At 50.9% G+C, this 26,705-nt stretch overlaps 1 protein-coding gene across 2 annotated transcripts in view; it reads right to left on the bottom strand.

Moving 5' to 3' along the window:
* The window catches only part of LOC105920174 (spectrin beta chain, non-erythrocytic 1), a 37,567-nt gene extending 10,862 nt beyond the window's left edge, over nt 1-26,705 (bottom strand). The window contains exons 1-24 of one of the 2 annotated variants that reach the window (XM_036137706.1): nt 26,589-26,705; nt 18,850-19,076; nt 13,364-13,515; nt 11,601-11,774; nt 10,560-10,651; nt 10,406-10,486; nt 10,217-10,332; nt 10,024-10,136; nt 7,706-7,893; nt 7,509-7,626; nt 7,260-7,418; nt 6,863-7,165; nt 6,641-6,794; nt 5,612-6,482; nt 5,398-5,535; nt 4,561-5,317; nt 4,112-4,314; nt 3,887-3,977; nt 3,644-3,790; nt 2,909-3,172; nt 2,616-2,840; nt 1,320-1,409; nt 865-1,143; nt 654-784 (exon numbers count right to left, since the gene is read on the bottom strand). In XM_036137706.1, coding sequence (XP_035993599.1) covers nt 654-784; nt 865-1,143; nt 1,320-1,409; nt 2,616-2,840; nt 2,909-3,172; nt 3,644-3,790; nt 3,887-3,977; nt 4,112-4,314; nt 4,561-5,317; nt 5,398-5,535; nt 5,612-6,482; nt 6,641-6,794; nt 6,863-7,165; nt 7,260-7,418; nt 7,509-7,626; nt 7,706-7,893; nt 10,024-10,136; nt 10,217-10,332; nt 10,406-10,486; nt 10,560-10,651; nt 11,601-11,774; nt 13,364-13,515; nt 18,850-19,003 — 5,000 coding nt within the window. In that variant the 5' untranslated portion in view covers nt 19,004-19,076; nt 26,589-26,705. Of the gene's footprint in view, nt 1-653; nt 785-864; nt 1,144-1,319; nt 1,410-2,615; nt 2,841-2,908; nt 3,173-3,643; nt 3,791-3,886; nt 3,978-4,111; nt 4,315-4,560; nt 5,318-5,397; nt 5,536-5,611; nt 6,483-6,640; nt 6,795-6,862; nt 7,166-7,259; nt 7,419-7,508; nt 7,627-7,705; nt 7,894-10,023; nt 10,137-10,216; nt 10,333-10,405; nt 10,487-10,559; nt 10,652-11,600; nt 11,775-13,363; nt 13,516-14,014; nt 14,501-18,849; nt 19,077-26,588 lie in introns of those variants that run through there. The other variant, XM_036137707.1, reaches the window with a different exon arrangement.

The raw sequence follows: 26,705 nt of genomic DNA on the forward strand, positions 1-26,705 counted from the left end.
TGTCGCTGCGCACACCTGTCGCTGCGCACACCTGTCGCTGCACACACCTGTCGCTGCACACACCTGTCGCTCCCTCCACACACCTGTCGCTGCACACACCTGTCGCTGCACACACCTGATCTCCCTGCACACACCTGGAGCTCCCTCCACACACCTGTCGCTGCGCACACCTGTCGCTGCGCACACCTGTCGCTGCGCACACCTGTCGCTGCACACACCTGTCCCTCCACACACCTGTCGCTGCACACACCTGTCGCTGCGCACACCTGTCGCTGCACACACCTGTCCCTCCACACACCTGTCGCTGCACACACCTGTCCCTCCACACACCTGTCGCTGCACACACCTGTCGCTGCACACACCTGTCGCTGCACACACCTGTCGCTGCACACAGGGACCTCAGGACCGCCTGCTTGTAGCGGCTCAGTGGGTCACATGTAACCGTGTGAAGACTTCTTCCCCTGAGGACACGACTCTGCGCGTACCTGTCAGCGCAGAGTCGTGTCCTCACAAGGATGCAGGAGCCTTAAGAAAACCCCAAACACACCTGGTGACTTCACTGCAGCTGATGTGTTCAGAGCTCTAACATCTCCAGGTGTTCCTCAGGTTCCTACACCTGAGGAGCTGTGATAGGATGCAGTAACACTGAGAACCTTTCAGGGTGTCCGTCGGCCACAAGTCCCCGGCTGGTCTTGGACAGCTGGTGGACGGTCTCTGCGTAGTCCTCCACCGCCTGCTCCATGATCTGATGCTTCTTCAGCATAGTGACGGCGCTCTGCTCGTCCTAAGCACAACAAAGTCAGCTTTAAACGTGACGCCATTAATCCAGGAGCTTCACAGCCTGCTTGGTTTGCCCCCACCCACCTTGGCTTTCTCCTCTGACATCATGTAGAGCTCCTGCTCGCTCATCCAGGCCTCGGCCTCGGCAGCGTCGAAGTAGTACTGCTGAGCTTTGTGGGCCTCCTGCAGCCGAGCGTGCCGCTGCTCCACCTCCTCCATCAGCTGCTTCCACAGCTGCTGCAGTTCAGCCAGACGCTGCTGGATCACATCAGTGTTGGAGGACTTGTCCTGCAGGAGGCTCTGGCTGCGCTCCAAGATGTCATTGATGCGAGGCTGATGGCCCTGGATCTCCTTCTGCAGCGTCTGAGGACCCAACATCGCCCAGAGAGGTTAGGGAGCAGTCAGGAGACCCAGAACCTTTCAGGAGACCCAGAACCTTTCAGGAGACCCAGAACCTTTCAGGAGACCCAGAACCTTTCAGGAGACCCCACAACCTTTCAGGAGACCCAGAACCTTTGTTCAAAACAAGAATACGTCACCTGGTTCTTCTTCATAAGCAGCTGGACCGTCTGCAGGTTGTGTCCATGGTCGGTGGATGCAGCCACAGGCATCCTTTCATGAGCCCAGAGCTGCAGGAGGAAAGCACACAAGATCCACCGGGAATCAGCCCCAAGTCCCCAGCATTGGTGAGGGGGGGGGGGGGGTTCTATCAGTGGGGTTCTGTCATGGAGCAGGGGGGTTCTGCCATGAAGCAGGGGGGTTCTGCCATGAAGCAGGGGGGTTCTATCGTGGAACAGTGGGTTCTGTCATGGAGCAGGGGGGTTCTGTCAGGGAACGGGGGGGGGGGGGTCTGTCATGGAACAATACGGCCTGTCAGGGGGGTTCTGCCACGGAGCTGGGGGGTTCTATCACAGAGCAGGGGGTTCTGTCAGGGAGCAGGGGGGTTGTGTCAGGGTACGGTGGGGGGGTTGTGTCACAGAGCAGGGGGGGGGGTTGTGTCAGTGGTGTTCTGTCATGGAACAATGGGGCTATCATTGATCGGGGGTTCTGTCATGGAGCGGGGGGGTTCTGTCATGGAGCGGGGGAGTTCTGTCAGGGAGCGGGGGGGGGGTTCTGTCACAGAGCAGGGGGGGGGGTTCTGTCAGTGGGGTTCTGTCAGGGAGCTGGGGGGGGTTCTGTCAGTGGGGTTGTGTCAGGGAGCAGGGGGGGGGGTTCTGTCAGGGACCAGGGGGTTCTGTCAGTGGGGTTCTGTCAGGGAGCTGGGGGGGGTTCTGTCAGGGACCAGGGGGTTCTGTCAGTGGGGTTCTGTCAGGGAGCTGGGGGGGGGGGGGTTCTGTCAGTGGGGTTGTGTCAGGGAGCTGGGGGGGGGGGGTTCTGTCAGGTGGGTTCTGTCAGGGGGGGGGTTCTGTCAGGTGGGTTCTGTCAGGTGGGTTCTGTCAGTGGGGTTCTGTCAGGGAACAGGGGGGTTCTGTCAGTGGGGTTGTGTCAGGGAGCTGGGGGGGGTTCTGTCAGGTGGGTTCTGTCGGGGGGGGGTTCTGTCAGGGAGCAGGGGGGTTCTGTCAGTGGGGTTCTGTCAGGGAGTTGGGGGGTTCTGTCAGGTGGGTTCTGTCAGGTGGGTTCTGTCAGGGGGGGGTTGTGTCAGGGGCACATGAGAGGTGTTCAGTTTGGGGGCTTGCTGGCATGGAGGTGAGGGAAGGTGTCATGAAGGAGTCAGCAGGGTAGGGTTACTGTCTGGTGGTAGAACAGTCAGCGTTAATGTTCTGGAGGAGGTGTCAGGTTCTGCAAACAGAAAATGTAATATTGGGCGGGTGTGGTGGGGGGCGGTGTGTACGTACAATCTCGTCCTCCACGTCACGGTTGAACTGATGGACTTCTCTAGAGGCCACCAGGAAGTCTCTGCGGCGTCGCAGCGGCTCCAGCAGCTCCTGGAACTTCTTCTCCACCACCTGCCTCCGCCCATCCACCTCATCTGTGTCCTTCACCTCCTGACCAAGGGCCTTCACATGGCTCTGCAACTCCACCACCTCCCTCTGACGTACCTCCACTTGGTTCTCCAGCATCTAAGGAGGAGTCAGACTTTAAGCCCCGCCCTCGCTGAGGATGAGGTCATGTTCCCAGGCGGTTTTACCTGCTGCTTCTTCAGGAGGATGTTGACAGATGTCAGATCTTTGCCGTAGTCGTCAGACTGAATCTGGCCCTCCAGGCCGCCCAGCCACTTGTCCAGGTCTGCACAGCTCTGCGTAAACAGCTCGGCCTTGTTGGCGTCAAACAGACACTGAGCTTTGGTCTGCGTGGTGGACTCCAGCTTCTCCCACAAGCTATGCAGCGACTCCAGCTTCTCCTTCACCACAGCCTCCGTCTCTGGCTTCTCTGACACCAGCAGCATGCCGTCCTGACGGTAGGAGGAAGCAAGGAAAGAGTCACGGACATCTGTCCCCTCACCATCTCTGCAGGGTTAGTGGAGGCTGCCTCCATGATGAATTCTGGGAACTGAGAACCTGGACCTGATGTTGCTGGTTACTGTTGGTAGGTTAGAGTTCTACCTTCACCTTATGGGTCAGAACAGACAGTAGGCCTCTATGATGAGGTTCCACCTAGTGGAACATCTCCTAACACAAAGAGAGCTGTTGGGGAAAAATCACTGGAAAAGTACCTAAAACTCCATGGAGTGTGTTGGAGATGCTCAGAAAGTGTCGACATCAGAACTATTTTAAAGGTCCAACATGTGGTGGTAGTGAAAACATGGTTGTTGGACTTAATGCATAAGGCGTTAGAACTTAACTGAGAACTATTCTGACTCTGAGGCTTTGGAGTTCACAGCTACATGAAGAACCTTCAGTACCTCATGAAGAACCTTCAGTACCTTCTGGATCTTGTCCAGCCACTCCTTGTTGGACTGCAGCTCAGCCATGAAGGCCTGGTGCTTCAGCCACTTGCTGTGCAGATTCCGGGCCTCGTCGTAGGTCATGTCCTGGGCCGTCAGCATCTTCTCACTGATCCACAGAGACAGCTGCAAACACACAACAACCATTTAGCCTTGGCGTCGTGTCAGAACGTCACACGCCATCGTTAACAGGAAGGAGCGGTTATCTGGAAACGTGTTCACCTCCTGACAGTCCTGCAGGAACTTCTGAAGATCACGGTTGTCCTTCAGTCTCATCAGCAGCTCCACCGCAGCCTCCCTGTTCTTCCTATGCCTGGAACAAGAAGAACCAGTAGGTAGGTCTACAAACAGAACCTCCAGAACCTTCAGAACCTCCAGAACCAGTCAGACACGATGAAGATGCTGAACACCGACTGCTGATGCTACAGGAAACGGTGAGAAAGCTACCTGTCATCGATGGAGACCACCTTCTCGTTGATGCGCTCAGCGTTGATGTTCCCATCACTGGCCAGCCTCCTGCCCGCCTCCAACACTCCGTTAATCTTCTCCTCGTTGGCGTCCATCGTGGTCATGAAGTCCTCCTGCTTCTTGATGGCGGCCTCGGCGCCCTCCAGGGTGGTTGGCATCTCTGTGTGAGCCAGAACGTACTCCTGCAGAGAGCGTTAGGCCTGGTTAGAAGATAACTCTGAACATGGAGGTCCATCATGTGGGAACCAACGGGATATCTAAAACATCAGCAGCATCAAAGTGTCTGAAGGTCAGGAAGGACCTATAGGAGGTCCTGAGGAGTTCTAAGAAACTGGCGACTGGTTGTTAGAGCAGAATCAGGTTTTATTTCAGAGAGCAGAAACAGCTGAGACTGTCAGAGATAGCAGGTCCTGACTCTTTGGACCTACCTGGTTGTTGAGGAAGGCCTCGGCCTGCTTGGTGTCCCTCAGGAACAGCTGGTAAGCATGAGACTGGGACAGCAGGTTCTGCCGGTTCTCCCACATCTTGTGCAGCTCGTTCCAGCCGGTGTCGAGCGCCTGCAGCCGCTGGCGCAGGAACATGTGCTGCGCGTCCGCCTGGCCCTGCGTCACCATCTCTCCCATGTCCCTCATCTTCTGGTAGTCCTCCTCGTAGTTCTGGACCTCATTTTTGATGCCTTCGTGTTGGGCCATCAGCTTTTCGGCTTCAGACAGCGTGTTGGGCATGTCTTCGGACGCGATGGCCGTCTGCGTGCGCGACAGCCAGGACTGGAAGTCGTCGAGCTCGCGCAGGAACTGCTGCAGCTTCCTGGCCTCGCCGAGGGACTCCTCTCGCGTTTTCAGGGTGTTCTTCATCTCGTCCCAGACAGCGGTGATCTCAGCCAGCCGGTCTGTGATGGCTCTGGCCTGGTCAGGGTGCTCCTCGGCCAGCCTTTGGGCTTCACCTCGCAGGTCACCCAGCTTGTCTTCGATGGCCACCAAGTCTCGCTCCATGCCGGTGAGTTTCCTCTGCAGAGCCATGACGCCAGTCAGGTCGTTGCCCAGTTCCTGGGTAGACTCAATGAGTTTGGTCTTTTCTTTGATCCACGACTTGGTCTCATTGCACTCCAGGTGATAGTTCTGCACACCCAGAGCAGAGTTCAGGGACTCCTTCTTCTGGTCCACCAGGTCTCTGAACTGGCTCCACCTGCAGATAGAGGGTCAGGGTGTGAAGGTGTGTCCAGCTTCAGGCCTGCATTCTGTCTTTTACCAGTTACCAAACTGTACCTGTTGTTCAGCTTATCCTGCTGAGTCTTGATGTCCTTCTCGCTCGGATGGCCGCTGTGAATGAGCTGCCGGGCGATCTGGTTCACCACAGCAACACGGGACGCCTGGTTGTTCATCTCCGGCTCCAGATTCTCAAACCTGAAGAGAGATCAGAGCTCCACATCAGATCTGCAGTCTGACAGACCAGAGCTACACGTGGAGGCTGAGGTGTTACCTGTGCTGAATCACCTCCAGGTCCTCCAGTCTTTCAGGGATCTCCATGCTGTTCAACCACTGCTCCTTGTCGTCGATCCAAACCTCACAGGCATTGGCCTCACTGATCATTTTGTAGAGGGCCAGAGCATCCTGCAGCGCCTGCTTCCTCAGCTTCGTCAGCTCGGACACTTCCTTGTAGCGCTCCTCGATACCAGCTAAGCGGCCCTTCACCTGCTCTGACTCCGCCTCCTCTTTGGGCAGCAGGGAAAGCTGCTCGTGCAGCGAGTCGATCACCGTACGGTAGCTGGCCACCTCCGCTGCTGCGTCCTTGTGCTTCCTGACCAGAGCCTGGGTGGAGAATTCATCGTGGCCCGTCTCTCCGCTGGAGACGATGCGCAGAGCGTCCAGCGTCCAGGCGTCCACGTCGTCGGCGTCGGCCTGGAACTGGTGCATGGCCAGCGCTTCCTCCAGCCTCTTCTTTCTGGCCGCCGCCAGCCGCTCCAGTGCCGCCCATTGAGCCTGCAGGTCTGAGATCCGCTCCTGGATTCTAGCGGCTCCGAAGTGACCGCCGTCCACCATGGCCCGGCCCTCGGCCACGGTGTGCTGCAGGTGTCCGGCCCGGCCGCTCATCTCGTCCTCCAGGGCCCGCTGCTGGCTCAGGAGCCGCACCGCCCCCGTCAGGTCCTTACCGTGCTCCATGGAGGACAGGATCTGCTCCTTCTCCCGGATCCAGCCCTCTTCCTCTGCCATCTCCCAGAAGAACTTCCACAGTCGGCGAGACTCCTCCAGGCGGGCGCGGCGCTCGGCGGCCAGCTGCGTCAGCTCCTGGTAGCAGAACTCCAGGTGAGCCACCCGGTCCTGGATTACCTGAGGATCGCAGGGCTTGTAGCCTGGAAAGGAGACAGTTTTGTGATTAGGACTCTTGCTTAAGCTTATGTGCTGACCTCTGGGTGATTTAACTTGAATAACGGCTCTTAATGGGATCATGCTGTGAGACTCAGACTGGTTTCCTGCAGCTGGATGTGGAAGTCAGGAGAGAGCTGCTCACCGCTGTCAGTCACTGAGTACTTGTTGGCGTTGTTGATGACGGCCTTCACTCTGTCGGCCTGGATGGCGATGTCGGCTTCCACCAGAGCGTGCTTCTGCAGCAGGTCTTCCACGCCCAGCAAATGCTTCCCATAATCCTGAGACAGCAGCAACATCTGGAAAACAGACTGGTTAGAGCAGCGGTTCCCTCACATTCCAGGTTTGTGGCTGAAGCTCAACTCACCTTCATCTCGTCCATCCAGTCCATGATGTAGAGCATCTCCTGGAAGACTCTCTGCAGGCCCAGGTTCATCTCCAGTCTCTGCCTGCGAGCCTTCAGCAGCTCCAACAGGTACTCCCAGAGCCGGATCACATTGTCCTTCCTGGCCGTGATGCGTTTAATGTCGTGGTAATGCTCCACCTCTAGTTCCTTCGCCACAGACACCACAGCTTGGACGCGTTCCTCATACGCCGCGATGTCTGTCTCGATGGCCTCGTGCTTCTTGGTGGCTGCCTCCACAGCCTGAAGGTCGAAGCCAAAGTTGTCCTGGAGACAGAAGGGGGGGGGGGGGGGGGCAGAGTTAAAGAAAGCAGGACAGGTGAGTTACAGGTGAGTTGATGCAGACTTCCACTCAGCTCACCTGAGACACGAGCCTCTGGTTTTCACTGAGCCAGGTCTCCCTCATGGCCGCCTTGCGGTCAAAGCGTCTGGCCAACTGTTCTAGTTTCTCCTGTCGGATCAGCTCCGTCCTCAGAGCCAGCTCCCGCTCATGTTCTGCCTTCTCCAGCCGTTCCCAGGCCTGTTGGGAGGAGCAGAGCAAAACTCCAACTCTGTCCCGTTTGGTGAAACTTTCAGAGGAATGAGACGACTGCACAGGGACAAGTCTCACCTTGTTGATGTCTGAGATGAGTTTTCCCTCCCGGGGCATGTACACCTTCTGGTTGTTGGCCCTCATCTTACTTTGGATGGTGAATAGTAGAACCTCCAGGTTCCCCTTCTCTGTGAACCTGAGAGCGACGCAGATAGAATCAGATGTCTAAACAGGAGGATGATGGATGGAGGACCGATGAAGGAAGTGCCTCTTACTTGGGAGGTTTCTCCACAGTTCGGTACGTGTTGAAGGCCTGTAGCTGCTGCTGAACTCCCACCAGAGAGTTGGCGAACTTTCTGTTGTTGAGGATGATGATGGTCTGTTCAATCCACTCCAGCAGGTCTGAAGCCAGAGACTCGTACTTCTCGATCATCTTCTCGGTCTCGATGGCGTTATCCAACACCTGGACAACAAAGAATCAGTATGACCCAGGTGAACTGGGAATTTATGTTTTATGTTAGCCTGAGCTGCTGTTAGCCTGAGCTGCTGTTAGCCTGAGACGCTGTTAGCCTGAGACGCTGTTAGCCTGAGCTGCTGTTAACCTGAGACGTTGTTAGCCTGAGACGCTGTTAGCCTGAGCTGCTGTTAACCTGAGACGCTGTTAGCCTGAGCCGCTGTTAACCTGAGCCGCTGTTAGCCTGAGCTGCTGTTAGCCTGAGACGCTGTTAGCCTGAGTCGCTGTTAGCCTGATCCGCTGTTAGCCTGATCTGCTGTTAGCCTGAGCTGCTGTTAGCCTGAGTCGCTGTTAGCCTGAGTCGCTGTTAGCCTGAGCTGCTGTTAGCCTGATCCGCTGTTAGCCTGCTGTTAGCCTGAGCTGCTGTTAGCCTGATCCGCTGTTAGCCTGCTGTTAGCCTGAGACGCTGTTAGCCTGAGCTGCTGTTAACCTGAGACGTTGTTAGCCTGAGACGCTGTTAGCCTGAGCCGCTGTTAACCTGAGATGCTGTTAGCCTGAGATGTTGTTAGCCTGAGACGTTGTTAGCCTGAGGCACTTTTGGCCTGAGCAGCTGTTAGCCTGAGACGCTGTTAGCCTGAGCCGCTGTTATCTTGAGCCGCTGTTAGCCTGAGCCGCTGTTAGCCTGAGCCGCTGTTAGCCTGAGTCGCTGTTAGCCTGAGACGCTGTTATCTAGAGACGCTGTAAGCCTGAAATGCCGTTAGCCTGAGCTGCTGTTAGCTTGAGACGCTGTTAGCCTGAGCCGCTGTTAGCTTGAGACGCTGTTAGCCTGAGACTCTGTTAGCCTGAGACGCTGTTAGCCTGAGTCGCTGTTAGCCTGATCCGCTGTTAGCCTGAGCCGCTGTTAGCCTGAGTCGCTGTTAGCCTGAGTCGCTGTTAGCCTGAGCTGCTGTTAGCCTGATCCGCTGTTAGCCTGATCCGCTGTTAGCCTGCTGTTAGCCTGAGACGTTGTTAGCCTGAGACGCTGTTAGCCTGAGCCGCTGTTAACCTGAGATGCTGTTAGCCTGAGATGTTGTTAGCCTGAGACGTTGTTAGCCTGAGGCACTTTTGGCCTGAGCAGCTGTTAGCCTGAGACGCTGTTAGCCTGAGCCGCTGTTATCTTGAGCCGCTGTTAGCCTGAGTCGCTGTTAGCCTGAGCCGCTGTTAGCCTGAGACGCTGTTATCTAGAGACGCTGTAAGCCTGAAATGCCGTTAGCCTGAGCTGCTGTTAGCTTGAGACGCTGTTAGCCTGAGACGCTGTTAGCCTGAGTCGCTGTTAGCCTGAGACGCTGTTATCTAGAGACGCTGTTAGCCTGAAATGCCGTTAGCCTGAGCTGCCGTTAGCCTGAGCTGCTGTTAGCCTGAGCCGCTGTTAGCCTGAGACGCTGTTATCTAGAGACGCTGTTAGCCTGAAATGCTGTTAGCCTGAGCTGCTGTTAGCTTGAGACGCTGTTAGCCTGAGACGCTGTTAGCCTGAGGCGCTGTTAGCCTGAGACGCTGTTAGCCTGAGGCGCTGTTAGCTTGAGACTCTGTTAGCTTGAGACGCTGTTAGCCTGAGCAGCTGTGAGATTCCACCACTCTAAGCTAAGAAATTATGTCTCTGTACCACAGGAACGTATTTTCCTTGTAGGGTTTGAGAGACAGGCCTTCTGCAGGAGGGATGCATTTCCCTGATTGGTGCTCTGCTGCTTTAAAGCTGTTATGCATGCAGCAGAGGAGAGGCTCTCTTCCTGCTCTCCATCCTCAGAACCCCGTTTGGTTTGGTTTGTAGCTTATCTTTTGGTTGGGTTTTGTTAGGTTTGTTTTGCATTTGCTTATTTCTGGTTAGTTATGGGTTTTGCATTAATTAATTTTGTTTAATTTTTCCAGGTATTCTCTCTTCAGGTTTTATTTATGTAGTGTAATTTTAATTTAACCAGAAAATCCTTGTGTGGTCTCCCTTAATGTTGCCCCACCAAACGAGCCTGATGGGCGTAACAAAAGCACCTTAAAATAGTAAGAAGTTAACCATCTAGATGGTTCCCAAAGTTTCCTTCAAAAACACCAGGAAACAGAAAGGTGGTGTAAAAGTTTTCTGAACACTAAAGACATTTCCTCACTGACCTTCCCGATTCGTTTGCCCTCCACCTTCAGAGCCTTCATCTTGGAGAAGTAGTGGTAGTACGTCACCACGTAGGTGATGACAGACTTCTCGTCAGGATGATCCACGCTGATATCTGCAGGACAGACCATGAGATCAGCGAGGTTCTCCGAATCAGAACCTAACGGTATTTAAGCTTCGATCAGCGGGCAGTACCCTCTGGGTCCAGCAGCTTGGTGAGGCCCAGGTGCTGCTCGGCCAGGTTGAAGGCGTTCTGCAGGTTGTAGTGAGCGTTGGACTTCTTCAGCTTATCAAAGTCGATCAGATCAGGTCTGAAAGCAGCCAACACGTTGCTCAGCACATCTGTTCACAGCAGCACATGTTCCAGGATGAGCAGGATGGTACCTGTGTTTGTGGATGAGCGCGTTGAAGGCCATGCCGTCTCTCCAGCTGGTGGTGAAGTTGTGGATGTTGACGTTGGAATACCTGAAGGGGACAAAGCAGCGGAGGTGAGCGTCCGTCTCGCTCATCAGCGGCGGCCTTACCTGCAGAGACTCACCCTGCCGTCTTCATCTGGCACCACAGCAGCAGGGCGTCTTTGGCCGATCGCTTCTCTTTGTTGTCCTCCGTCTCCACGCTGATGTCCTGAATCTGAGGAAGAGAAGCCAGAAGCATCATCTCCACCTGAGGGTGACCAGGAGCCTGTTTCCTCTCAAAGCTTCCGTCTTTGTCACAAACTCAGGAACAATCTACTGATAAACCGCCAGGATCCTGTCGCAGTGCTGGTTCTGGTTCTGAACCCACTCTGCTAAGGGGAGCAGGACGCAGCATCAGGAGCAGATAGAGAAGGAAAGTCAGTGGGCGGGGTCTGCCTGCTGCTGATGCGTCAGAGCATCCGCCATGTTGAATGAGGCAAATCTGCTGTTAGACTCAGACACTTAAACAGCATCAGAGGGACTTTAATCTCAGAACATACTTTATATTCGTAATTTTTTTATTTTTGTAATATTACAAGTTTATTTTCGTATCCCTTGGGCTTCATTCTCCTGACTTTATTCTCATAAAGAACAAAAATAATTATAAGAATCTAACTTGGCCCTATTACTCCAGGACTAAAGTAGTTCTGCAAACTGTGACTATTCTGGAAATGTTCCCCCTTAATTCTCATAATATGACGTTTTTCTCATAATATTACCACTTTTGTCTTTTTTTAATTTTATTCTCCTGTGACTTTTTCCTCATATTAGTAATTTTATCTCTTTAATACTCCCCCATAAAGTCTGTTGCTAATCTGCTTCTATACCAGATCTTAAAAGGTTCACATGTGACATTATATATATATATATATATATATATATATATATATACATACATATCAATAATCTGGACATATACTTATGTATAAACACGCACCTATTTATTTAGAATACTTCAAAGTCTATATATGCACATTGATCAAAAGCCAATCTGGCAGCCAATCTCTATCAATTAATCTATATATATTTCACACACACAACATGGCGGTGACGGCGACGTACAAACCTGCACCCAATGAGGCGTCTAGTATATATGTCTGTGGGTTCTGGCATGAAGATCTTACCTGGAACCGCAGAATAATGGTCCAGATGAGCCCCAGAGTCAGTCGGTGGTTTCCATCCACGATGTCGTGGGATCCCATGTTCTCCAGGTGAACCCGCTGCTCCTTCAGGAACTGCAGAGCCTTGTCCACGTTCTCCAGGCAGTGGATTCGCATCCGGCCCTTGGTGGGCTTCGGCTGTGGAGACACAGGAGAGTCAGGCCCCCAGAAACCGCCCTGCAGTCCCTCTGCTGCCCACCAGGGGTCCCCAGACATCGTTAAAGCTGCACCACCTCCTCAGCTTCACCTCCTCAGCTTCACCTCCTCTTCTGGCTCTAACGACCAAAACCAGAGGCCCTCAGCTCTGAAAGCCAAGGGGCCAAACTGGCTCTAACTAATCAGGAAGGAGCTTCTGAATGTGTTTGATAGATTTTGGATCCTGGACCGGTTCCTGAATCCCTGCTCCCTCAGGGGGGAGAAGATATCTCAGCCAGAAGGTTCTGGGTTTATTTGCATAAATAAAAGGACTTTTCAGTCCAGTTCTCCAGCTGTTCTCAAGGCGAGTGCTTCATTGAAGCAAGGACTAACGGGTTCCTGGTCAGGACCTGAATGTTCTCAGAGACTTTAATTTCCTACGCTGAATTCCTGCCAGATCTTCCTGATTAAAGCCGTAAAGATAAGAAGAGATGTTCAGTAACAGAGCTCTGCTTGTCAGAGGCCAATAAAACGGCTCATTCTGCTGCACCCTGAATGCAACACAGGAAGTAAAGTGTCCTAGAACCTCAGGAGAGGCTTGGGTGGGGGACTGGATCAGAGCCACCTTATCTGGACTTCTGGATCCAGAATCCCCGCTCTGACCTCTAGCAGCAGGAAAACAGGAAGTGGGACACACCTGGTAAAACGCTGGGACACACGCCAAGCGGCGTTTTATTCAGAGCGGGAGGATGTTAGGCTCCGCCCACTTCCTGTAAGTACAGCTTCCAGGGAAACGACTGGACTCCCATAATCCCGAGAAAACAGAACCAACAGGGCTCTGCTGCCATCAGACTACATTACCCAGAAACCTTAGTGGCCTTCAGGAGCTTTTTAATCAGTGGGAAACTGGAACACTGTTGACTTCAAGTTTTGTAACATGAACTGGACCGGAGCTCCTCAGATGGTACAAATGTTCTACTGCAGAACCCGTTCACAGTCTCTAGAACCTTTGAGCTGATCGGACCTCTGACACATGAGAACCGGTCCACGCTCCGCTGCAGCCTGCTTTATTATTACAGAACACTTTCTGAAGTAAAGGCAGCAGAGCAGAACCACTGTTCTGATTCCATGACGGTTCTGATCCACAGCTTAGAAAAACTGGAACAAGCAGCTCGAAAGGCCAGTACAGAGTTCTGGGAGGGATTTAGAGCTCGAAAAGATCCTAAAATTAAAGTTTTTCCCACTGATTAGAGGATTTCAGCCCCAGTTCTGTTTGGATCTCCAGCGGTCACTTCCACCAGAACCATCAGAACCATCAGTCAGACTTTAAACGGGTTACAGGAAGCTGGACTTTACCTGATCCAGTTATCAATCTGATCCCTTTTCCCACAATCGCAGTTTAAGTTTGAGAATTTTCTCTAATTTTCCCCCAGAATGTTCTGACCCAGTGAAATATCCAGAACCTTTTGAATGTGAACTCTGAATGGTTCTGTACAAACTGGAGTTTCTGAAAGGAGACGATAGAGAAATGATGGGATGTGAGGAAAGCAGCCGGTTCTGAGGCCCGCGGGTCAGAATAATTCTGATCTTACCAGTCTCTCTCCAGAAAGGACCTCCAGCAGCTTGATGAGCATGCGGCCGTCCCTCAGGTCCAGGTAGAGGTCCGTGATCCGGCAGGACACTCTGGACAGGTGGGAGTTGACCCACTTGGTGAAGGTCTTCTTCTGCACCGCTTCACGTTCATCTGAGCAGAGAGACAGGAGAGTCAGACTGAGGCGAGCGCCAGAGAAACGGGCCGGTTCTGGAGGGACAACAGGAGGATAGAGGCACTTTGCAGCATCCTGATCCAGCAAAGGTTCTGGTGGGACCAATCTGTGGAACTGTTCAGGTTCTGAGGGTCTGTTAGACGTTAACGAGGAGGCTCGTTAGGCTCCAGGTTTCATCAGAACCAGCAGTTGGACTTTCTGAGCCTGAACTGAGGGAGGAGCTGCTCTGGTCAGAACAATCAGAACCGGTTCTGAACTGACAGAATAAATCCTGCTGAACTCCTACAGACAAACTCAGCCCAGTTCAAAGAGGCGCTCCACGCCTGGACCGGACCTCAGAACCACGGGTGTTTATCTGAACACCTGACCCACTCAGGCCCGTCCTGGCCCGCAGCTTTACCCAGGGACACGCCCCCGGGCTGGGAACCGGGCCGGGCTGCCCCTGGTTCTGGTTCTGGTTCTGGTTCTGGCTCCTACCTTGCAGCTGCTTGAAGCGGCCCTCCAGCAGGTTGCAGCTGACCTGCTGCGCTGCGTCCGCCTCCATCCCTGCCAAGTCCACAATCCTCCAGTTAGCGCTCCTTAGAGGCCAGGAAACCGGACGGTACCAGGCCCGGGTCCACTTCAGTACACCTGCACACCGTCCAGCTGATCCCAGCAGAACCTGGGCAGAACCTGGGCTCAGGCAGACCCAAGAACACACAGAACGGTTCCCAAACGTCTCTGGAAGCAAAGCTGCTTCGGCCGGACTTCAACCTTCACCAACCAGAACCCGGATTAAACGTTAACCTGCAGAAGGTCCAAAGCCAGGCTGGACCCGGTCCTGGGATCTCTGCCGACCTGCAGAACAACAGGATCCTGAAACAGAGACGTCCTCGTGTCGCCAGCAGTGGACCAGAGAGTCCAGAGGTCACAGTGACGCTCAGAGGAGGCCGAGCCCGGCCCTGCCCTGCACTCGCAGCAAGGCAGCAGCTCCAGGCGCTCCTTCTGCCGCTGACCCAGGCGCCCCATTGGTCAGGGACACCAGGCACAGGCGGCGGCCCCGCCCACTGCAAACAGCCGCCGTGCCAGGAGAGGCCCACGCTGTAAAAAGTGAAGGTCTGTGGCGCAGAGCTAGAAACACGCTCCTGTCCAGAACCTGAACAGAACCGGACCTCCTGCTGCTCCACGGTTCTGTTCAGCCGGGTTTGACGTGCTCACAGGAGTTCATGGAGAGCTACTCCAGGCCCGTCCTAACAGAACCAGAATAAAAGGCCAGAGTGGACCTGGAGAACATTCAGAGTCAGAGGTTCCTGAGAGGATCAGAACCTGCAGACCTGCAGGATGGAGGAGCGAGGTCCAGAAGAACCTGAGACCTAAGTGGAAGGTCCAAACAGGGTGCTTGCTCTTTTTCCAAATTAAAATTCCAGACTTTTTCCAGACTTTTTTAAAACTGATATTTTTTTATCTTTATGTACTTGTATACTTGTGTGCCTACAGCCTACTTCATTGGTTGAGATTGTACAAACTGTGTTTATTAGAAATGTTAATTTTTATAGGCTAGTATTTAATGAACAAATGCATTATTCACAGTAAATTATGCTTTTACTGATGAAAACGTTTCAAAACATGAAAATAACAAGTACATGAATTTCACATCAAACAAGTGTTTGATTCCATTAGGCTAATACAGTACGTGACCAGTTAGTAAAATTATAGTTTTATAGCCTACCTTCCTATTTCTCATTTCACAATACCTTTGAACATACTGTAAAATTCTACCATACATTTTTTCCCCATACTTTATTAAGACTTTCACACAAAATTCAAGACTTTTCAAGGTCTGGAAAACTGTGTTTCAAAATTCCATACTTATTAAGACTTTCAAGACTTGCGCAAGCACCCTGTCCAAAGCCTGGCAGATGGTTCTCCTGAGCTTCCTAGAAGGTCCAGAGTGAAGCAGATCAGATGGACCAGCGGGGGGGGGGGGGGGGGGGGGGGGCATGTGAGGCCTTCCTCTGGGTTTGTCGTCACCCAGAGAGAATGATGGAGAAATGATGGAGATGAGCACACGGCAGAGGGAGGGTCATCTGCTCATTTATCGGTCCAGTAAGGTTCTGGAGTCTTGGTTCTGGAGTCTTGGTTCTGCTGCTCGTTCTAAAGCTTTTCCCCAAACGTGTTTAACGGTACCAGATCTACGCGGTGCGACTGTCTCCCTGCTGGTTGGTTCTGCCTGTTCTGGTCAGAGCTGGCAGGATGGTTCCACCTCGCTGCTCCGGCCACAGCGGCCCATGAAGGCCCGTCACGCTCCAAGGCTCAGGTCCACTCCCACCCTGAGCCGGCCCACTGCAGGACCGGGTCACTTTGCTCAGCCGTCTGCCAGAGGTTCAGCTTTTACATAGAAGGAACGTTTAAAACGTGGCCCATCCGCAGACGTTTGTACTGTAATGGTTGGGTTGCCAGTTCAACCCCCTGCTCTGACCGTCTGTCGTTGTGTCCTTGCTCAAGGACACGTCACCCGGTCAGCCTGCTGGCGGTGGTCAGAGGATCCGGTGGCGCCGACGCCTGGCCGCCTCTGTCAGTCCGCCCAGGGCAGCGTGGCTGCAGGCGTAGCTCCCCACCGTCAGGGTGGAGATGACCAAGGCGCTCTGTGGTTCTGCACCTGTTCTGCGGCTGTTCTGTGGCTGTTCTGTACCTGTTCTGTACCTGTTCTGTGGCTGTTCTGCACCTGTTCTGTACCTGTTCTGCACCTGTTCTGCAGCTGTTCTGCGGCTGTTCTGGCGGTGTTCATACAGACCATTTAGGCCTTTAAGCTGACACGTCCTGCTCAGCCTCTTTCTGTACAGTCTGCATAATTACATATATAAATTCACTTTGAGCTTAATTTAACTGATCGTTACACATTTGGCCTGCAGGGGGCACTGTTTGAATCGCACCGGCCAAATATTGAAGACATTTTTGTAGTTTTTAAGTGAATTCCCCTGAAGTTGGTTCACTGATGAACGGTTTAATGTTTCTATAAAGCCTTTTGTTCTAAGCAAAGCTCGTTGCTTTTGCCTGTTGCTCTGACTCCAGAACCACACCCAGAACCGGCATTAATGTGGACCATCACGGTCTCTGTGAGGTCCGTTTTAGGTTCTTAGCTGCAAAACATCAGGGATTTTTATTTATTTTTATTAAACCTTTATTTAACTATTGAGATTAAAAATCTTTTTTTCAAGGAAGACCTGGCAAAAATAAAAACTAATAAAAAACAGCTATAAACTTCTCATATGAATAGAATCTATAAAGACTATTAAAAATTAAAACTGTTTAACGAACACAAGCTACTCTGTGCTTTTAAAGGAAGAGAACAGATGTATTAATAAACTGAATTATTATGTTTATTTGTATTATCAAAGCTGCTGCAAAGCGAAGCATAAACAATTCATTTAATCTCTAATATGAGCCAAAAACCAGTCGGACCAGCAGGGCGGATTGGTTTGTCCTCAAACAGACATGTTTACACCAAAAACACAACAGAGCTGCTTTTTACAGTGTAGTCCGCTTCCTGTGTGTGTGTGTGTGTGTCGGCCAATGAGGTGAGAGCTTCACCATGATGTCATCAGCTTCCCTCCATTGTTCCTTCACATTCCAGACTCAAGGACAGGAAGCAAGAAACAAACATCCTGCAGACACGTTCCTGAGGTTGGACCCCAAACGACCCGGACCCCTTCTGGACCCCAGGATCTGGTCTGGACCCAGACATGGAGGCTGTTTAAGGTCCCGGGGACCAGAAGCAGGAGTACTACATCCCCCAGGTGCAGTTCACCACCATGATCCCAGGGTTCAGCTCAGCTAGTGCAACAGCTTCATGTTGGGATGGTTTTGGATAAGCGGGTTCTGACGGATGAGTTTCTGCCGTAGACGCTCAGAGTTTATCTGACCAATCAGACGCCGGCGTGTCTGATGACGGGGAAGCTGCTGAGGTGCAGCGAGGCACCTTCTCCTGACCAGCACCTTTCTCATCAGTTTTCATCTTTCTTTAAAATAAACTTAGTTCAAGTCTGCCTGAGAGCTGCTAGCTGGCCCAGATCTAGTCTGCAGGGGGCGCTGCTGAGTCGGGCTCGGTACTGCAGCCAAAGATCTGAATCAATTCATTTTGTTTCAATTCAGTCGGCTCTAAATTTATGGAAATTACTCAGCTGTGTTATAAAATACAAATGTGCTTTTTTTTTCTCTGCACCATAAAAACACAAAATGCAGAAAGTTTAAACTAAAACTGTCAAGTTAAAATAAGTAGATATTACAAGTGAAGATGTACTTGAAATTGAATTTAACTGTATTTATATAGCACCAATTCATGAAACATGTCATCTCATTTAACTTTGGCACTTTCCAGAGTTAAATTCAGTCAGATTATACAGATTATACTTGAAATGCAACATTTAATCAGTGCAAATTGCCTAAAGGCTTAATTTCTCTAAGAGCAAAAACAATAATGGGAACAAAACTCAAAATTAATGGAACCTGTCTAATTACTGTGATCACAGCTGATTGTAGTGAAGAAAACAATCAATGACCTGATCTGGGCTCTGCAGCTCCTTCCTGCAGTGACAAGCAGCAGAGGGGCCCCCGTGTCCCATCGGGGGCCCCGTGTCCCATCAGGGGCCCCTGATGGGACACGGGGCCAGCAAACAGGGCTTCCTCCCTTTCATGGGACTAGGGATGGTACCGATTTATACTGTACCGGGGAATCGATACCAGTACTCAAAGGTGCCTATTTCAGTACTTTTGAGTGTTTACGTAGTAATAAATGTTTAATAATCAAACATAATTAAACTCAACATTTTCAATTTAACATATTCAGTTCTCAACATATAAACTTGTTTGAATCTACAAAGGAAACTTATGAAATAATGAATTTTAATACGTTGCCTGAATCCACAGCACATAAAATGAATTTTTACCTAAAGCAGTGATCAGAGGCAAAGAGTGAATAAGGTGAACAAAGTTCTGGGAATTATTTAAAGCAACAATTATAGACAAAAAAGAGACTATATTAAAAAATATTTTATCCCGCTTTGTAATCCAGGGGAGGGATACTTTTGATATGTGGAAACAGAGAGGCTCTCCTCTCTGCTCTGACTGCAGGCAGGTTTCAGGACGAGGCAGCAGATGCCTGTGAGACAGCGCTCAGGGAAGCAGGTGTCACTGTTGCCTCAAGACAATAACTGCAGAATCGGTATGTCCTATAAATCGATATTGCATAATTTAAATCAATCCAGAATGGATTAAATGAATTTTCTATGCAGCCCTACTGCTGATCCGCGCGTCTTAAGCAGACCGGCTCCTACCTGCCAGCGCCTTGATGCGGGAGCGCTCGAAGAGTCGGGCCGAGCTGTTCTCGTTGTCCCATTCGTCGTCCCAGCGGTTGTTCACCGTGTCGCTGCTGCTGTACTGCCCGTGCAGCTCCATGGGGTCGTACTCGGCGGCCACAGTCGTCATCATGACTGGTCAGCTGACACACGCCTCTACGTCAGCAGAAACACATCCACACCGGCGGGTTCAGGGCCACCGACACCTGCAGAGCAGAAATATGGATCAGAGGCACACAGAAAACTGTCCTTCAGGGGACCAGGGGCCAGAGAGTATTGGGGCCAAACCATCAGGGCACCCAAGTCTGAATCTAAACTAGAACCAAAACAAACTGCGTTTTAGTTTGCTGGAAGAAGGACGTGGCCCCCAGGGGCTCCTGTCACCAGAAGTTTGAACCTGTGTGTGTTGCTGCTGGAGGCCAATGTCTCCACCTGCTGGACAACACCAGCATGACCTCCACAGGCACCTGAACCAGGATCCACTTTCCTTTATCAATAATCCCAGGAAACTCCAGTTCCTGCTGTTAACGGGTCAGAATCAGGGTATCTGTCCCCGTTCGCATCATACAGGTGGAACAACTCCAGCTCACCGTCTCAGTGGAGGAATTCAGAAAAGGAGCAAAATGTGACCTGAGAAAAGCAGGAAAATTAAACTTTCCTGCAGAGCAACAATGCAGAGAAGACGGTGGCTGAATGCTTCTGTCTGGAGTTCAGACGACGAACCGGACTTCTGTCACTCAGTGGGCAAAATGTCGTCACTTCAGCACTTATGAATTTAAACGGACCTAAAACTACAACCAGAACCGACTCTGGTCCTACAGAACAAATTAACCAAAGAAATAAAAACAAATAGAAAAGGGAGGGGGTTGATTGTTGTCCCCTCCTCACCAGAACCTGTTCTGGTTCTGGTGAGCAGGTTTCAGCATCTCTGCTGCTGGACTTCTCCTCAACTTCATTTGCTTGGCTGACGCCGAGTTCCAGGCGGACTGAGCTCCAGCGTTCCTCCATCATCCTCATCCTCGATGAGAGCTGCTGCCGGCGGAGGAGGTGAGATTAATCTGCACCACAGGCCACAACGCTAAAGGAAGGAAAACTTTCATCCCAGGGAACTTTTTATTGACCCTTTTTTTTTACCAATCGATATACATTGTCACTGATTTATCGTCCAGCCCTAATCAGGGACAGCGTCCTCTGGAGCAAAGCCTGAGTAAAGTCTCGGTTATCTGGGTCGGGGCCACAGCAAACGGGCCTAAACCGCAGACAACCGTACTTTGGCTCAGTGATTCTGGATGGTGGGAGCGATAAGCAAACCAGAAGGGCTGAAAGGAAGGGGAGCCTGGAGCAGAGGGGGCGGGGGTACTGGGCCGGAGTCAGGCTGGCTGCTGATGGAGGTTTGTAGGAACTGGACCGATGGAGGTAGAGGTGCAGAAGCTGAGCCCGCTGGTCCAGGAACGTTGTCAGAATCTGCTGCCCTCTGCACATGGACTTCCCTCAGGGTCCGGGGGCCCCTGGGGGTGCTTGGGGGTCGGTGCCTCCGGGTGAGGGGTGCCTGAGTAGAGGGTCTGAGGAGCTCATTCAGGACGTCTGTGCGACTCTCGCCTGGTGGTGAAGATGCTTTAATCAGACAGAATCCCATTCTTCCCGAGGTTCTTGGGTGAAGAACCTCCCTGAAGGGTCTTCACAGATCAACCTGATCACGGCGCTTCACGTCAAAGTTCTGCCAGGAAGGAACCGCTCTGGACCAGGAAAACCTGCAATCCTCAAACAACTTCTGACCGAAGAGTCTTTCTGCTTTCAGACATTACCGCTACTCCTGGGGGGGATCAGTGGTGATAGACGCGATTTCTTGACTATGTTCATGCACAGAGCTGTAGTAATTCTCATTGCGATTTGGACAGGCGCAGACTGCACCGTTCAGTTCATTTTAAAGAGGCAGTTTTAGTGCATATTCAGACAGAAACGGGCTGGGGGAGCCGAGGTGTGTTGCCGTGGGTGTGTTTACCTGCTGAAGGTAACCGCTGTGAAACAATTAGAAAGATTTCTCTGAATAATAACATCTTTATGGAGCGCTAGACTTATTGTTACTCTGTGCTGCTTTACCAGTTCTCGCTCGCTCGTTACACAAATCGGACATAAATCAAACTGCTTTGTGTTTGTATTTTGTGGCAAAAATTGTGCGTCAGACTCAGATTTAGAAGCTTTGTTACAACATTTAAGTTGTAACTGCAACTATTTTATATATAACTGTATATATAAAGTACTTATTTATAAGTACTATATATATATATATATATATATATATATATATATATATATTAATCTTGGGGGTGCGTCAACCCGGCTGGGACATGGGAGGGGGTGCGTGGCTAAAAAAGTTTGGGAACCCCTGTACTAGGAAATTAGGTGCTGAGATATTTTACATGTTATTTATATTAAATATATATATATATATATATGTGTATATATCAGAATCAGACATACTTTAATAATCCCAGAGGGAAATTGCTGTTTCAGTACCATCACCATTACATAAACATCACAAACATTTCAGGGGGGAGACGGTTCACTGAGGCCGTACAGCCAAGGACAATACTGTCCACAAGGTGCTGCCCTTTTCTGTAGAAGGAAGATTACAACAACATGGGGGAAAAGGGAGGGATAAAAATACATATAAGTATGTGTATATGCATATATGTATACATATGTAAATATATGTTTTTGTATATTGTTATTTATATATATATATATATATATATATATATATATATATATATATATATATATATATATATATATATATATATATATTAAATAAATAAAATGCAAAATATTTCAGCACATGACTTTCTCAGTACTTCATAGTTTTAGTACATAACATAAAGTATATGGCATTTGACATTTTAAAAGTCTTAAGCCCCCCCTGAACATGAGAAAATCCTCGTTATTTGATGCTGTAGCGCACATATTCCCTAGTTACTGGGGGAAAATAGGGAGTACCAATATGGCGGCTGGTGGGTTCAAAGCGACTCGTTCTAACAGCGGGCGATTAGCACTCCAGTGTAGAATAGAGATCAGTGGTGTTACCTCGATCAGTCCCTCCTTCACGGATCTCAGGTAATGAGCTCATTTTGTGCTGTGATCTTGATGCTTTGTTTACAGAAATGTGCGGATAGGCAATAACAGAGTGATTGTAACATGATGGACCATAAACCCCTCAGCAGGGGGCGCTAGTGCTCACTGCCGGGGTCGAACTCTAAGGTGACGTTACCATGGTAACACATGGTGACAATAAAGATTGGTGATTCTTGAATCAGATGCATGGATTCGTTTCTGGGGGAAACTGAGGGTTGAAATTTTAAGTGTGACGTTAACCTTGTTGAAGACTAAATTCTGTTTCTATCGAGCAGAACCACCAGCTTGTGAAAACAGAACCAGAACCCAGAAATTAGCTGTTTGGAGTGAAGGGAGCAGAATGGGAGGACAGGAAGTGCTGGACCACTCCCACCCTCAGTCTGTTTGGATCCACATTCCAGCACCATGACCTCATCAGAACCACAGGCAGAACTTAGACTCCTGATCCTTTACCAACACCTCCAGGTTCTCTTGGTACATGACCACTGGCTCAGACATTTTACCAGGTAAAGAAAACATTACAAATATTAAAGACCCACAGAGAACAGCTCCTGGTTCTGGCCACAGTCCAGCCGGTGCCGACAGGTTCTACGCAGCTGTTGGGCTGTGACCCCTGGACACCCCGCCCCGAGGACAACTGGCTGCCTGAGCAGCGGGAGGGAGACATTCCTGAGCCTGGCAGTCACAACTGAGAGCAAACACTAGGCCATCATCATGTAGCAGAACTAAACCCCAACAGAGTCCAGCAGAACCACCAGAACCTGCTCAGCAGCAGGTTCTGGTACACTCTGCTTTCTCCGTAGCTTCAGCTCATATTGGAGGCCCAACAGCAGCACAGCAATCAGGTTGATATGTGGACTTTGACTAGGCCATTCAGACACCTTGATTCTTTTCAGTCGTTCTGCTGATGTGTTTGGGATCGTGGTTCTGTTGATGACCTATCTTGGACCAAGCTTCAGATGGAGAATTCTTTAAGTTCTGTTTCTGACTGCAGAGCGAGCCCAGACCATCATCCCTCCACCACCGTGCGGTGCGCCTCAGTGAACGCGCTGCAGCGTAATAACGGAGAATCCCGCTTTTTACAGTTTTTACGGATAATTTACCCATCACTATTGATACCAATAGGGGGAGGTTGGCAGACAGGCGTTGGTGCCGCTGCAGCACCTCCTCTCCTCTCCCCCGCTGTATATAAGAGTCCTGGTGGAGGCCCTATCTCACCTTCCAGGTAACAAACTAAACTCGTGCATTTGCTTCCTAAACTTCAGATGAAAAAGTTTAAACTTCACTTGCATCAAATGTTTCTAAGCTAGCTGAAGAAGTCTTCCTGCTACGGCTACCAGGCGCAGAACATTTAAAATGTACCAAAACTAGAAAAAAATAATTTAAATGTATCCCAGACTGTAATAACTCCATCTGGGATACATTTAAATGTATCCCAGATGGAGTTATTACAGTCGCTATAATGGTTCTTATGAGTTCTGTCTGGTTATGTGGCTTTATGGCAAAAACTATTGACTAATAACTCCTTTATTAAAATGCATTAAATGTGAGACATGTAAGCTAAGTAGTATTTTCTATTTCTGTGTAAAAGTATGATCATGTAAAATAGACACGTCATCAGATGTTAGGCCTGTAGTTAGTCTCATTAATCTCAGAAAATAATATTTTCTGTCATATTTCACATCGCCTAAGTATAGAATTAGGTAATCAAGACAAAAAAAACATTTTAACGTTTTTTAATGTAAAAATTAAAAAAAAAAAAAAATTAGGATAATGTAAGTTTTAAGTTTGACCTGAAGCTTGGTGGTGAGTCACTGATCTGACCTTTAATCGGTTTATAGTAATTATGTTGCTTTATTAATCTGAAGAATTTTGTCAAATGCAGCTAAAATGCATCTGAGATGATTTCCCTGCATGGTGCTGCAGTTTACTTAATAATTATATAATTTAATACTTAAATAGTTAAAGTATTAATACTTTGTTGTTAGATTGCTGGTCATTAACTGCTGCCTCAGACCTTCAGCCGCTCATTTTAAACAGTCTGACGCTGGAATGGCTTCGGGCCTCAGGGCGGATGGCGCCGTGCGTCCCTGGAGGAGACGCTCTGGTCCAGAAGACCCAGTTTACTCTAAGGTTCTGTTGGGGAGGGAAAGTGGACCTCCGACGAGCAGCGCCGGTGTCGGTGCTGCAGAACAATGAGCTCATGGGCTGCAGGCAGGGTGGAGTTATTGGATTTACTCAACACTCAGCAACAGTCATTTCCTGGAGAGCGAGCCGCCTAACTTCAGAGGCGATGTCAGAGAATAGAGGAGAGGAGGCCCCGCCCACCAGCACAGCTGCTGCTTCTGGAATAAAAACACATCTAATGACTCCTCTGAGAACGTGCTCCCCGACCAGAACCAGAACCAGAACCACCAAGGTACCGCTGGCCCGGATCATAAACACCACGCCATGTTTTCATCTCAGTCCAGATCCAATCAAGAACCTGCAAAGGATTCATTTCCCTCTGGGTTCCCCTACAAACAAAAGCCCTAATGGGGCCCAAGGCTGTGGGTTTGATTCCAGCTTCCCCTGTCACAGGTGCCCCTGAGCAAGGCACTTAACCCCAAGTTAACTTGGTGAAAGTGAATGTGACTGGGAGAGGCCCGCTTGACTGGAAGAGCAGAGACCAGAGGAAGCTGCCTCTGTCGGAACAGAACCAGAACCGGCCACTGGAACAGAACCAGAACCAGAGCCAGCCACTAGGGTCAAACAGGTTTTAGTCCAAAACATGGAGTAAAAGATATGAGAATAAACATTTAGATTGGGAACCCATTTCCCTCCCCTTGTTCTGTTTCAGAGATGAAACGGACACCGGGTCACTTCATACCGGGCCGGGCCACACTTTGTTTCACAGCCAAACGTTTAGTCAGAGCCAGCCCAGTCTGCTAAATGGACTTCTGCTTTTATGAAGAATAAGTCCAAGCAGCACCAGGAGGTCCAACACCTGTTCTGGTCTCATCAGGAGACCCAATCCAGACGGGATCAATTGGGCCAAACTGGAACCAAAGCAAAAGGAAGCAGAGTGAGAAACTAACTCCAAACTTCATAGAAACACTGAACTGCCAGGAAGAACCATCAGAACCAGAGTCCATCAGCCACTTCTGGCTGAAAGGTTAGAACCAGGAGAATATCACGTTCCTGAAGTTCTTTAACGTCAGAGGAACCTGTTCTACAGCGGCATTTCCAGATTTTACCAATCCAGACGTTCCTGGATGTTTGGATCAATGTTCTGTTTTTTCCTCAGAATGGAACTGTTGGAGAACATCCTACGGGAGTCTGGGGCAGAACCCTGCAACCTAACTGGACCGGAAGACAGCTGTTCATGGTTTGGACCCGAAGAGAACCTCATGCAAGATCCCCAGAATCTTAATTTGTTCTTGTTTATTAGAACACGGGGACGGGTTCTGGAGAAGGGATGTTCCAGAGAGGTTCTTTCAGGAGATGGTTCTGTTTGCTGAGGACCGAACAGGACATCAGAATTACAAGAACCAGGAATATGTCAGAACATTCCTGACACCAGAAGCTGATGTTCCTGTTCTGAGGATCCATTTTGAAGCGGATCTGCAGAAAACCCAAACAGTTCAAAACCACAACCAACATTCTGCAGGAACATCCTGGACCTGGTGCCGGTTCTCTGGGTCTCTCAGGTTATCGGACAGAACCGAACTGGAACGTCTGGAGCGTTTGAAACAGATTTGAGTCCAAGGATCCGAATCGGGCCTGAAGACAGAACCCAGAACCCAGAGCTGGAGCTGCGATGGAAGTTCTGGGAACTGAGTCCGAATCGCTCAGAACCAGGTTCTGTTGATCTGGTTCTGCAGCTTTGTGGAACGGTTCTGCGGTTTCAACAGCAGTAGGGTTGTGATTTGGTTGGGTTGAACGTAGAACCCGGAGCTGTTGGGTTCGGCTCTCAGAGGAACGTTCTTCCGCAGAACCCGGAGCTGTTGGGTTCGGCTCTCAGAGGAACGTTCCTCCGCAGAACCCGGAGCTGTTGGGTTCGGCTCTCCGAGGAACGTTCCTCTGCTGTTTTCCAGCATTTTCTGCGGTCTGCGCAGCGGCCTGCGGAGCCGCGGGCAGCCGGGGAGGGGAGGCTGGAAGCCGGACACAGGCTGGCCGAGCGGCCGCCGAAACTCCCCGGCGGATGTCCGCAGAGCCGCGGCGGCGGCTGTTGTTGTTGTCCGGGTCGGAACCGCCTCCTCCTCCGCGGCCACGCCTGTGCGCGGATGGCGCACCGTTATTATCCTCCATCCTCCGGCTGCTGCGGGCGGGGCGGGGGCAGGAGGCGGCCAGGCGGGCGGGGAGGCGCCGCGGCCCGGCCACAGCGCGGCGGGGCCCCGGGACAGGATCCGGGTTCTGCTTCGGGGACTCCGGAGGTTTTAGGTTCGGATCCGGAGCCTAATCGGTCCGGCTGGGCCCGGACTGGCCGACATGAAGCGAAGTTAGCGGAGCGTCACAAACCCAGCCCCCCCCCCCTCCTCCAATCACGGTCCCCACAAAGCCCAACAGAACCGAACCGGACCGGACCGGAGCGGCACGCCGCTTACCTGCTCAGAAGTCCACAGCGCGGTCCAAACTTCGGCTGCGGAGCGAAGCGTCTGCAGAGCGGACGGAACCGGGGAGGAGAACCGGGGGAGGAGCAGGAGGAGGGGGGGCTCCTGCTG

This window comes from Fundulus heteroclitus, chromosome 5 (assembly GCF_011125445.2).
Source record: "Fundulus heteroclitus isolate FHET01 chromosome 5, MU-UCD_Fhet_4.1, whole genome shotgun sequence".
NCBI lineage: Eukaryota > Metazoa > Chordata > Actinopteri > Cyprinodontiformes > Fundulidae > Fundulus > Fundulus heteroclitus.